Source organism: Microcaecilia unicolor, chromosome 4, assembly GCF_901765095.1.
Source record: "Microcaecilia unicolor chromosome 4, aMicUni1.1, whole genome shotgun sequence".
Taxonomy (NCBI): Eukaryota; Metazoa; Chordata; class Amphibia; order Gymnophiona; family Siphonopidae; genus Microcaecilia; species Microcaecilia unicolor.
Window position 1 is genome coordinate 366,916,028 of NC_044034.1, and position 13,940 is coordinate 366,929,967.

The 13,940-nt window shown below is 45.7% G+C and overlaps 1 protein-coding gene across 1 annotated transcript in view; it reads left to right on the forward strand.

Moving 5' to 3' along the window:
• The window catches only part of CFAP47 (cilia and flagella associated protein 47), a 1,083,264-nt gene that overhangs the window by 434,021 nt on the left and 635,303 nt on the right, over positions 1-13,940 (forward strand). Inside the window, 2 exon segments of the mRNA XM_030202357.1 lie at positions 5,408-5,542; positions 11,126-11,238. Coding sequence (XP_030058217.1) covers positions 5,408-5,542; positions 11,126-11,238 — 248 coding nt within the window.

Sequence of the window (13,940 nt, forward strand, 5' to 3'; positions counted from 1 at the left end):
ATTGCCCACCAAGAGCTCATTCGTTCAGCTCTCAGCACAGGCAGGTACTTTCAGAGGAGCTCTCAGCTCTTCTGAAGGCCCACATGGTCAAGCCCATTTCAGCAAGGGTACTTCCTTGTGCAAAAGAAAACAGGGGGGGGTGTGTCCCATCATAGACCTAAGGACCCTGAACAAATTCCTAGTCTGGGAAAAGTTCAGGATGATTTCCCTGGGCATCCTTCTGCCAATGTTTCAGGAAAATGATTGGCTATGCTCTCTGGACTTAAAGAATGCATTTACTCATATCCGATACTTCAAGCCCACAGGAAGTATCTTCGATTTTAACTGGGAATACATCACTTTCAGTACCATGTGTTGCCTTTTGGCCTCACAGCTCCCAGGGTCTTCACCAAATGTCTAGAGGTAGTTGCAGCATCACTACGCAGACTAGGAGTCCATGTGTTCCTGTATCTCGACAATTGGCTGGTGCTCTGGAGTTCATTGGATGACTATTCTGGTGCTCGAGATACTAGGGTTTGTTTTAAACTACCCCAAGTCCCATCTTCGCTCTGTACAGTGATTGGTTGGAGCCTACCTTCCAGAGACAAGAGTGGACACACTTGTTGCACTCACTTCCAGGGTTTGAGCCTCTCAGCAGGTCACAGCTCGGAAGTTGTTGAGATTGTTGGGCTACATGGCTTCCACATTGTATGTTATACCCATGACACATCTTCTCATGAGATCAGCTCAATGGACCCTGGCCTCTCAGTGATATCAAGCCACGGGGAGCCTGAAGCCACAGGGAGCCTGGGTGATGTCATCCAGGTGTGGTGATGTCATCCAGGTGTCCCCAGAGCTTGTACACTCCCTTCAGTGGTGGACCATTCGATCCGATTTGACTCTGGGACTTCCATTCGAAATTCCTCAGCCTCAAAAGGTGCTGTTGACGGTTGCATCTCTCCTAGGATGGTGGGGGCTCATGTAGATTGCCTTCACACCCAAAGTGTTTGGTCCACCCAGGAAACAAATCTTCAGATCAATCTCCTGGAGCTCTGGGCGATCTAGAACGCTCTAAAGGCTTTCAGAGCTTGGTTATGTCATCAAATTGTGCTCATCCAAACAGACAATCAGGTTGCAATTTATTACAACAACAAGAAGGGGGGCACCGAATCACACCCTCTGTGCCTTGACGCCATCTGGATGTGGCATTGGGCTCACCAGCATGGCATGTTCCTTTGAACATGTGGCAGTCAAAAACAATACCCTGGCCAACAGACTGAACAGGATAATGAAACCACATGTGTGGTCTCTCAATATGGGCACTGTCTGTAAGATCTTCTGAGCATGGGGCACCCCCTTGGTAGATCTTTTTGCCACTCAGATCAATCACAAGATCCCTCAGTTTTGTTGCAGGATCCAGGCCCATGACAGACTAGCGTCAGATGCATTCCTCCTCAATTGGGGGACACATCTTCTGTATTTGTATCCTCCCATTCCTTTAGTGGGGGAAACTTTGTTGAAACTCATGCAAAACCTCGGAACCATGATTCTGATTGTGCCGTACTGGCTGCATCAGATATGGTTCCTTCTACCTCTGGAGTTATCCTCAGAGGAACCGTGGAGATTGGAGTGTTTTCTGACCCTCATCATGCATAACGAGGGGTCTCTTCTATATCCCAACCTCTAGTGTCTGGCTCTCACAGCTTGGATGTTGAGAGCCTAGAATTCACTTCCTTGGGTCTTTCAGAGGGTGTGTCTCAGGTCTTGCTGGCTTCCAGAAAAGACTGTACTAAGGGGTGCTATTCTTTCAAATGGAGGTGGTTTGCCGTCTGGTGTGACAGCAAGGCCCTAGATCCCCTTGCTTGCCCTACACAGACCTTACTTGAATGCCTTCTACACCTATCCGAGTCTGGTGTCAAGACCAACTCTGTAAGGGTTCGCCTTAGTGCAATTAGTGCTTACCATCAACGTGTAGAAGGTAAGACCATTTCTGGACAGTCTCTGGTTTGCTTTATGAGAGGTTTGCTTTTGTCAAAGCTCCCTGTTGTCAGGTCCTCGAGGCAGAACCGGAATACGTAAGCCCTTGGACCACTGCCGAGGAGCGGCAGTGGCAGGCAAGACCACCCTGGAACTGGATACACGGAAGGACAGGGCTGGACCTCTGGACTGGAGTTGGGACTGAGGCAGGCAACTGGAACCGGTAGAACAGGAACAGCTTCACCTGCACATGACCACCGTTCCCCTGAAGTTGAGCTCCAGCTTGTGGGTGGCCGGGAGGACTTGCAGGACGAGGCTGGTACTGGAGATCCAGAGGACCCACCCTGGGTCAGGGAACACGAGGAAGCTAGATTAACTACTAGACTCAGACTGAAAACTGCTGCGCTGCCCCTAGCAAGGAACACAAGACAGACCAGGGGAGACAAGATGAACAAAAGCATAACAGGAGCAAGGACTAGGGCACACAGCAAGCTAGGCAGAATGGGGTTCAGGGAATACTCACAGGGTAAACCCACTAGCTAGGTAGAGGCAGGATACAGGATAAGCACCCAGGAAATACACACTAGCTAGACAGAGACAGGATTCAGGATGTACACTCAGGATATACAAGCAGGGTTCAGGATATACCCTCAGGATATACAAGCAGGGTTCAGGATAGGCACTCAGGGTAAATACCCTTGCTAGGCAGAGGCAAGGTTCAGGATAAACCCTCAGGGTAAATGCCCTAGCTAGGCAGAAGCAGGGTTCGACAGGAACCGGCAGAGGTCAGGGCTGGCAGCAAGTGAGGAAAGTCAGGAACAAGCAGGAGTCAAACTTGTCAGGCAAACAGAAGGAGTAACCGGGAACTAACAGGGTTGGCAGCAGGCAGAGGATTACATCGGGGTTCAGGCAATTGTCATAGACAGGCAGCAAGCAGAGAGTATCGGGGTTCAGGCAATAGTCAAAGGCCAGCAGCAAGCAGAGAATATCGGGGTTCAGGCAATAGTCAGAGACAGGCAGCAGACGATAGAATACACCAGGAACTAGCAGGGTCAGGCTGAAGCTACAGACTCCCACCACAAACCGAGGGAGAGTGGCTGAAGGCTTCAGACTCCAAACACAGAGCAAGGGAGTAGAAGGACAAGCAGTCCACAGACACAGAGTAGCAGGGCAGAGCCCCCCACGGAAGGACTAGCAGTCCACAGACACAGAGTAGCAGGGCAGAGCCCCCCACGGAAGGACTAGCAGTCCACAGACACAGAGTAGCAGGGCAGAGCCCCCCACGGAAGGACTAGCAGTCCACAGACACAAACAGAAGGGCAGAGCCCACACAGAAGGACTAGCAGTCCACAGACACAAAGAGAAGCTGGGCCAGAACCCAGAGAAAGGCTAAGCAGTAGTGCAGCAGAACACTAACTAACCTGACCTGGCCTAAAGGCATAACACCATGCAAAGGCCCTGAATGCTAGCACAGCACTTCCTTATGAAGGTCCTCACTGATGATGTCACCTGCGCAGGACAGAAGCAGGAAACACACTCACACCAAGGGGAGGCTAGTAACACATAGGAAGTGAACACACAGGAAAGACAAGCAGGAGCCATCTTGGAAGCTGGCACAGAGCAGGCGGCAGCCATCTTAGATGCTGGCTCCCCAGAGAGGCATAGCCCACACAGGTGAGGTCTAGTGAGGTAATCAGCACACAGAGCCAAAGACAAAACTAACACAGAGACAGACAAAAGCCAGCACAGAGGCTGACCCCCAGAAACATGGTAAGGCTGAGAGTGGTCACGGCCACAGACATGACACCTGCAAACCTCCACTGGTGTCATGGGATCTCAATGTCGTTCTCACCCAGCTGATGAAAGCTCTTTTTGAGTCACTGAATTCCTGCCATCTGAAGTACTTGACCTGGAAGGTCATTTTCTTGGTGGATTTTACTTCAGCTCGTAGAGTCAGTGAGTTCAGGCATTACTAGTGGATGCACCTTACACTAAGTGTTTGGCCTTCTACATGGAGCGGACCAGGCCTTACAGACAGTCCACCTGACTTTTTATTTCTTTTTATCCCAACAATAGGGGGGGGGGGGGGTCACCACTGGGAAATGCATCATTTCTAATTGGCTGGCAGATTGCATTTCCTTCATTTATGCCCAGGCTGGCCTGGCCCTATAGGGTCATGTCACAGTTCACAATGTCAGAGCCATGACTGTGTCGGTAGCCCACTTAAGGTCAGCCTCCATTGAAGAAATATGCAAGGCTGCAACGTGGTCTTCAGTCCACACATTCACTACTGCCTTGAGCAGGATACCTGATGCGACAGTTGGTTCGGGCAAGCAGTGTTGCAAAATCTGTTTGGGGTCTAGAATCCAACTCCACCCTCCTAGGCCCATTTTTTTTCTGTTCCAGACTGCACTCTAATTCAGATTGTATATAGTTTCAGGTTTATCTGTGTTATGTCCTCGCCATTGTGAAGCCCAATTGACCACTGTTTGTTGTTTTTGGTGAGCCTGGATGCTACAGATACCCCACTTCTGAAAATACATAAGCCTGCTTTTCCTCGTAGAAAGCGAAGATACTTACCTGTAGCAGGTATTCTTTGAGGACAGCAGGCTTTATATTCTCACAATCCCTCCCATCTCCCCTTGGAGTTTTCTCCTTTCTTATTTTTACCTTTTTGCTGTAGTGTTGAACTGAGGAGACCACGTTCTCGCGGTGGGTGGGAAGGCACTTTCTCGCATGCGTGGTGGGGCTTGTCTCATGCTCCACAAAGCTCTACTTATGCTAATCATAAGTCCCTGACTGGGTGACACGGGTTGGCATCACCCACTTGTGAGAATATAAAGCCTGCTGTCCTTGGAGAATACTTGCTACAGGTAAATTTAATATCTTTGCTTTTCCTCCTTTTTGAATAGTCATAGGAACTGTAACTATTCAACTTACTGGAACAGAGATCGGACCGACCGTTCACTTGTCTATTAGATTGTAAGCTCTTTGAGCAGGGACTGTCTCTCTTTGTTAAATTGTACAGCGCTGCGTAACCCTAGTAGCGCTCTAGAAATGTTAAGTAGTAGTAGTACTAGATTTGCCCTCACAAGATCCCTGTGATTATCTGTTGTTGTTAGTCTGCTGAATTCAAATGGGTAAAAAATAATACCTTTTATGGGCACTCAAGAGATAAGCAGCAAGAGTGACACGCAGGCCTTTGCAAGACTTGTTGCTAATAAAGAGTAAAATAGTTACACTTATGGGCAGTCGCTTCCCATATCCTCAGTTCTTGCCCATCGAGCACAGATTCTGTGCCAAGAAAGATGTAACAAGATGTAAGCAGACAGCAGCACAACACATGAGCAAGCCTACATATGTTGAACTGATAGTACAAAGTAGCAACACGGTTGACATCATGGCTTACCTGAAAATCCTGCTCTGTGTTTTCTTCTTCCATTGGAACTAGGCCACTGACATGTGTGATGCCAACCCAGTTGTGATGCTCGTGCTTTGCATCTATTTGTATGAAAAGCTGCCTCTGTATTTGCCAGAGAATACTATTGAGTTTACGGGCATTCATCATTCTACCATTGTTAAACAGGTACAGTTTGATTCTTTATAATGTACAGGTATTAATTTTGGGTGTGTTGAGATGTGAGATCCCAGGAGTAAAGATGGTTGTAGACAAAAGTCACGAAAAACAAATCCACTAAATGAAAAATAACCAGCGGCTTGGCTTTGATTTTGGATCCTGGACACGATATGACTGTTTAAAGATAAGTGTTTGTTGATTTATATTCTAGTGAAAATACTGACAATTTTGCTTTCGAACTTAATGAGCAGTTATAACACTTAGGGCTCAGGCCCATCCAACAGTAGCACATGGTAATGAAAATGCTGCTCTCCACAATACTGGCACCTTCGCATGCTCAGTTTTCAGCGCACGCCTGCTGCAGACTACCAAGGTGGAGACTGGAGAGAAGCATTTTCCCACCAGCTGAGATATTTATTTTGTTGTGGGGGTGGGGGAGAGAACATTTGGTGCTCACCCACTTCTTGCCTAGGCCCACCCAAAATCTGCTGTCTGGCTATGCCCCTGATTTATAAGCAGCTATGAAAAAAGCTCATTTTTGGAATATTGTTCTAGGGAAGGCTTTTTGCCGATGATGAAAGAGTAAGAGATCTTTTGGATCCCTCCAGCTCTCTAAATCGTTTGTGATTTTGAGCTCTTTGAGGTGGAGGAGTGGCCTAGTGGTTAGGGTGGTGGACTTTGGTCCTGGGGAACTGAGGAACTGAGTTCGATTCCAGGCACAGGTAGCTCCTTGTGACTCTGGGCAAGTCACTTAACAAAAATAAAATAGATACTATTGGAGATTCTACATGGAATGTTGCTATTCCACTAGCAACATTCCATGTAGAAGGCTGCGCAGGCTTCTGTTTCTGTGAGTCTGACGTCCTGCACGTCTGCAAGGGCCGACTTCTAGTGGAATAGCAACATTCCATGTAGAATCTCAAATAGTAGCAACAGTGGAGGAGTGGCCTAGTGGTTCGGGTGGTGGACTTTGGTCCTGAGGAACTGAGTTGGATTCCCACTTCAGGCACAGGCAGCTCCTTCTGACTCTGGGCAAGTCACTTAACCCTCCATTGCCCCATGTAAGCCGCATTGAGCCTGCCATGAGTGGGAAAGCGCGGGGTACAAATGTAACAAACATAAACATTTTCCCAAATTGGTTATTTTTCATTTAGTGGATTTATTTTTGTGATTTCATTATTATATCTGTGTAATCCACACCTGCTTGTTTAAGATTATAGTAGACAAACGTCAACATAGTAGCACAGTAAGTGACCGCAGATAAAGACCAAAATGGCACATCTAGTCTGCCCATTAAGGTGGTTAGGGTTGCAACCATCTCTTTGTGCGTTACCCCCCCCCCCCCCCCACCTTATGCCCTCTGTTTTAGCATTGTACCTGCTGCGCTGTGGAGGTTACATCCCTCTGTGCCTTTGAACCTTCTTCTTTGTGCTGGCTACTCTCTCGTGGTTTAAAGTTTTAACGGTTGCTGCAGACAGAACACCAACTGCTGCTCTGTGCGTGTTACTACCTTTATTTTAGGGTTGTAGCGACAGAAACGTTTCAGCTACTTTATGAATTATTGTTGTGCAGCCTCTGACTACAGAATAATAGTTTTCAATTTAAGTAGCCAATCATTTTTGAAAGGGTATTTTGGCACAGCATCTCTTTTTAAATGGCTTAATTTCATTTTGGGGTTTAATGAACTGTGGCAGCTGTTTATTGTTTTGAAGGATTTTTTATTGCACAATTTTTAGTACAGGATCATAGACAGAGCAGGATTATTAAAGCAGAAATGAATCTCCAAGTGTGGCATACAATAGCCACATGTACATTGGCTTTACAGTATGAACTGAACCAAAATAAATGCAGTGACACAAAATATTATTCAGTACGTAAGTATTGCCATACCGGGAAAGACCAAAGGTCCATCAAGCCCAGCATCCTGTTTCCAACAGTGGCCAATCCAGGTCACAAATAGCTGGCTAGATCCCAAAAAAGTACAAAACATTTTATACTGCTTATCCCAGAAATAATGGATTTTCCCCAAGTCCATTGAATAATGGTCTATGGACTTTTCCTTTAGGAAGCCATCCAAACCTTTTTTAAACTACTAAGCTAACCGCCTTTACCACATTCTCTGGCAACGAATTCCAGAGTTTAATTACACATTGAGTGAAGAAACATTTTCTCTGATTCGTTTTAAATTTACTAGATTGTAACTTCATTGCATGCCCTCTAGTCCTAGTATTTTTGGAAAGCATAAACAGACGCTTCACATCTACCCGTTCAACTCCACTCATTATTTTATAGACCTCTATCAAATTTTCCCTCAGCCGCCTTTTCTCCAAGCTGAAGAGCCCTAGCCGCTTTAGCCTTTCCTCATAGGGAAGTCGTCCCACCCCCTTTATCATTTTCATCGCCCTTCTCTGCACCTTTTCAAATTCCACTATATCTTTTTTGAGATGTGGCGACCAGAATTGAACACAATATTCGAGGTGCGGTCGCACCATGGAGCGATACAAAGGCATTATAACATCCTCATTTTTGTTTTCCATTCCTTTCCTAATAATACCTAACATTCTATTTGCTTTCTTAGCCGCAGCAGCACACTGAGCAGAGTTTCTTAACAAGCACATTATTTAATGGGGGTGGTTATGGTAGGTTTTCCATGTGATGGAACATCCACTTATTCATAAGGGACACCTGACACAATCACATTTACACAGTCAGTGGATTGGCTTCGTTATTGTGATTATAGATATTTTGCCGTTCATTGATATCTTTAAGTATTTGTTACTCCAGTTTATGTATTGTAGACATAACATAACATCTGGTCTTATATCCCGCTTACACCTTGCAGTTCAAAGTGGGTGTCCCTCATCCTATATAATAAAATGCACGTCCAACATTCTGAAGCTGAGAAAGTGAAGCCTTCAAGCCTTGAAGCATTCCTGCAATGTTCCGGATCTACGTGTCGTCAATTGAGGAGATAGAGCCTTACAGAGCACACAAATGCTTCAAGGCTTGAAGGCTTCACTTTCTCTCACACACACACACACACACACACACACACACTCACTCTCTGTCTCTCACATACACTCTCTCTCTCACATACAGACTCACACATACACACACACACACACACACACACACACACTCTCTCTCTTACACACTCTCTCTCTCTCTCTGACACAAACACACACACACACACACACACACTCTGTCTGTCTCTCTCTCTTTCACTCATTCTCTCTCACATACACACTCCATCTCTCACCCACACACTCTCTCTCAAACATACACACACACTCCGAGGAAAGGGGGGCATGGAACACGCTGGGGAGGAGAGGGAGGGGGCATGGAACTCGGAGGGAAGGGGGGGCCAAGAATTCGGAGTGGAGGAGAGAGAGGGAGGGAGGAGAGGAGAGAGAGGAGAGGCGAGGGAAAGAGGGAGGGAGGGGGGCCTGCACCTCGGACAGAAGGGGGGCCTGTAACTCGGAGGGGAGGAGAGGGAGGGAGGGAAGGAGGGGGTCATTGAACTCGGAGCCCCACACATACACTCACTCACACACTCTATCTCTCTGTCACACACACTCTATCTCTCTCTCTCTCTCTCTCTCTCACACACACACACACATATACACTCTGTCTCTCACACACGCTCTCTCTCTCTCTCACACAAACACACACACACTGTCTGTCTGTCTGTCTCTCACTCATTCTCTCTCTCACTTACACACACACTTTCTCTCACACACACACACTCTCTCTCTCTCTCAAACATACACACTCTGAGGAAAACCTTGCTAGCGCCCGTTTCATTTGTGTCAGAAACGGGCCTGTTTTACTAGTGAAATAATAAAATCCTAACTGTAATCCAGAAATTGGAGAAAGATCCAATTCGTGCATAAAATGAAGAACAAGGACTTGATATGACCGTATTTTGGAGTCAATGCCTGCATCAGGAGTCATATAATCCGATGGAGTTTATCGTGCCATAGATGTGTGAACTCCAACGGAATAGAAGAAAACATACCCTCTAAGATGCATGTCACAGTGAGTAGCAACAAAGCTACTGACGCAGGCATTGACCCGAAACATGTCTCTGTTGAGTCCTTGTTCTTCATCTTATGCATGCATGAAACCCGTCTCCAATTTATGGATGTACAGTTTGTATTTTCTTTACTTTGTGATAGATATCACAAAGTGATATCACTTTGGTGATATCACAAAGTGAGTGGAGCAGTGGCCTAGTGGTTAGGGTGGTGGACTTTGGTCCTGGGGAACTGAGGAACCGAGTTTGATTCCCACTTCAGGCACAGGCAGTTCCTTGTGACTCTGGGCAAGTCACTTAACCCTCCATTGCCCCATGTAAGCCGCATTGAGCCTGCCATGAGTGGGAAAGCGCAGGGTACAAATGTAACAAAAATAAAATAGATACTATTGGAGATTCTACATGGAATGTTGCTATTCCATGTAGAAGGCTGCGCAGGCTTCTGTTTCTGTGAGTCTGACGTCCTGCACGTATGTGCAGGACGTCAGACTCACAGAAGCAGAAGCCTGCGCGGCCACATTGGTGATCTGCAAGGGCCAACTTCTACATGGAATGTTGCTAGTGGAATAGCAACATTCCATGTGGAATCTCAAATAGTAACAACAGTGGAGGAGTGGCCTAGTGGTTAGGGTGGTGGACTTTGGTCCTGAGGAACTGAGTTCGATTCCCACTTCAGGCAGCTCCTTGTGACTCTGGGCAAGTCACTTAACCCTCCATTGCCCCATGTAAGCCGCATTGAGCCTGCCATGAGTGGGAAAGCGCGGGGTACAAATGTAACTAAAATAAAATAAAAAATATCTAATAAAGCAGACTCTTTGCCAGAAATGGATTGGAGGAATAGTTTAATGTTTAGTGCAGCAACCTGAGAACCAGGGGAACTGGGTTCGATTCCCACTGCAGCTCCTTGTGACTCTGGGCAAGTCACTTAACCCTCCATTGCCACAGGTACAAAATAAGTACCTGTATATACTATGTAAACCACTTTGAATGTAGTTGCATTGTATATCAAGTCCTATTTCCCTTTCCCTATTTGAGATTCTACATGGAATGTTGCTAGTGGAGGAGTAGCCTAGTGGTCAGTGCACTAAACTTTGATCCTTGGGAACTGGGTTTGATTCCTACTGCATCTCCTTGTGACGCTGGGCAAATCACTTAGCCCTCTATTGCCCCAGGTAGAAAATAAGTACCTGTATATAATATGTAAACCGCTTTGATTGCTACCACAGATTTCATATCCCATCCGCTTTCCCTTCAGCTCTCACCTTTCACATTCCCTGTCCCTGGAGGGCTCACAATCTAGGTTTGCACCTGAGGCAGTGGAGGAGTAAATGACTTGCCCAAGAACACAAGCTGCAGGGGGATTTGAACTCAACTTCCCTGGTTGTCAACCAGTAACGGTAAACCACAACATTTCCTTCCACATGGGCAGATAATTGTATAGTTTTAGGACAGTGTTGCAGAGGAAATGTGAAGAAGGAAGAGAAGCCACCAGAGCTAGCTCTGTGCTCAAGAAAGCTGTGTTTTATCTGCTAATCTTTTGTGTATCAATTTGATAGGTGCAGCTGAAAAATCCAAGTTCTAAACATTTGGTTTATAATATCAAAATTGTAGGACGCGATGCAGATGACTTCTCTTTGTGTACAGGGAACACTTTGATAATCCGTCCAAAGTAAGTAACCACCTTTCTATTTTTGTTGGGCTTGAAGCCCTAGTGATCTAATCCATGTGTACGGTAGATATGAGTTTTAGGTTCTGTTTGCACGGTAATTAATTTATTTAGAAATGGATACAAGAACTGTGCTGCTAAATCATTGTCCAGCTGATATTCAAATTAAATCGCTTGGTCGGGGCTACCTGCTAATATTTAGTGGCACTTAACAGGCTAAGTGCAGCTGAATATCGCGGTTTGCACTGAACACAAAGCCAGATATCTTGGAGGCGTTCTGGGGGTGGAGTCAGCACTTGACTGCTTGATATTCAGCATTTAAACGGCCAGGGTTAGTGCACAAATGGGACCCCATACTTGTCTGCCCTATCTTTGGGGGTCTTTTACAAAGTGTCGGCAAGCCCAAGGAGGACTTACTGAATGCTAAATCAGGACTACCGCTGGCCCAACGCGGCTGCCGCTGGTAGTTCAGCCCCGAGCACGCGCCACTTCCAGGGAAACCCCCGGAAATGGCTTGCGTGGCGGTAGCCCGGTGGTTAATTGGGCATTGCCGCATGCTGCCCAGTTACTTTAGGAGCCCTTATTAAGGGCTCCCTGCTGCAAGGCCATGCGGTAAAGAGTTTGGGGGATTTTTACCCACTGCAGTAAAAAGGGCCATCTTTATGCGGTAACCCTTGGACACAAGTACTGAATATCGACTTAAGTGTCTGTGTGTTAGCCTGCTCAAAAATAACCAGATATTCAAAGCCATTGGCGGCGAGCAAAATGCTCACCACCGCCAGCCAAATATTGACCCCTTTAATCTTAGTGGTGATTAGGGTGTGCAGATGTTTCGTTTCACTTTTTAAATGCATGAACTGGTGGAACAAGGGCTCCTATTCCTTTGGTGGTCAAAAAAAAAAAAGAAGTTACAACTTCTGCAGAATGCAGCTGTGAGACCGATTAAATAGGCCAGGGAAATTTTGTGAACTCACTCCCTTATTTAAGAAGCTACACTGGCTTAAGAAAGAATCACGGGTCTATTTTAAAATAGCATGTTTGTTTTTTTAATGTTTTTATGGTTTACAATTAGAAAGTGTCACACGATCATTATTATTTCCAATGAATAGGTTACATCTAAGAACTGCTGAAAGGCTGACTCTTGACTTTCTATCTATGAAAACTGTAAAATATAGCTCGGTCTGGGAACGCTCATTTGTTTATCAGAGTTCTGAGATCTGGAATGATATCACAATTCAGATTTGGAAAATCCCTTCTTACATCTCTTTTCGCAAGGCACTTAAAAGCTATTTATTCTCTAGACAATGACTGTAGTTTAGAAGAGTCTGTTTATTTAGGGTTCCTTTTACAAAGGCGCACTAAAAAATGGCCTGCGGTAGTGTAGACGTGTGTTTTGGGTACGCGCGGAATCATTATTCAGTGCACCTGTAAAAAATGTCTTTTAAAATTTTTGCCGAAAATGGACGTGCGACAAAATAAAAATTGCTGCACATCCGTTTTGTGTCTGAGACCTTACTGCCAGCCATTGAGCTAGCGGTAAGGTCTCACGCGGTAACTGCGCGGTAATGGTCTACGTGCGTAAAATGCTGATTATCGCCCGCGCTCCAGAGAATAAAAATATTTTCCGATGCGCGTACTAGATGTGTGTCAAAAATGAAATTACCGCAAGGACCGCATGGTAGGCAGGTTGTAACTCAAAATTGATGCGCATTTGGCGAGCATAGGTGCCTACGCGGTTTAGTAAAAGGGCCCCTTAATATTTCATCTTTGTATTTGTATATTGAGAATTGTAAATTCCTTCTAATGTGAAGATGCTCTTTTTGTTATCTGCTTTGCATTCTGCTGGATTATAAGTCGCATAATACAAGATAATACAATACAATGTGAGAAGACCCCCACCTCGAATATTGTGTTCAATTCTTTGTGCCGCATCTCAAAAAAGATATAGTGGAATTAGAAAAGGTGCAGAGAAGGGTGACGAAAATGATAAAGGGGATGGGGTGACTTCCCTATGAGGAAAGGCTAAAGCGTCTCGGGCTCTTCAGCTTGGAGAAAAGGCGGCTGAGGGGAGATATGATAGAGGTCTATAAGATAATTAGTGGAATGGAACGGGTCGATGTGGAGCGTCTGTTTACGCTTTCCAAAAATACTAGGACAAGGGGGCATGCGATGAAGCTGCAGTGTGGTAAATTTAAAACGAATCGGAGGAAATTTTTCTTCACTCAACGCGTAGTTAAACTCTGGAATTTGCTGCTGGAAAAGGTGGTTAAGGCAGTTAACTTAGCGGACTTCAAAAAAAGGGTTGGACGGCTTCCTGGAGGAAAAAGCCGTAGAATGTTATTGAATAGACGAGGGAATAATACAGTGTTTCTAGGATGGGCGGGACAAATTGCTTGTTCTTTTGGCCGCTGTCGGTGACAGGGTGCTGGGCTCGATGGACCCTTGGTCTGTCCCAGCATGGCGATGCTTATGTACTTATTACATGGTGAATGAGGCAAGACCTTGGTGGCATGGTTGATTGGAGGGAAATTTCATCAGTTTTTCTTAAGTTGGGTTTACAAAATGTTTTAAATGAAAGCACATGTTTTGGGGTAATACACTAGGCCGATGTGCATTCATTAACAATTCATTGCAAGGTTCATTCATTTTGCTCATCTATAGGAATTTCACATTTAATGAATCCTTAGAGGCCCTTTTACAAAGGT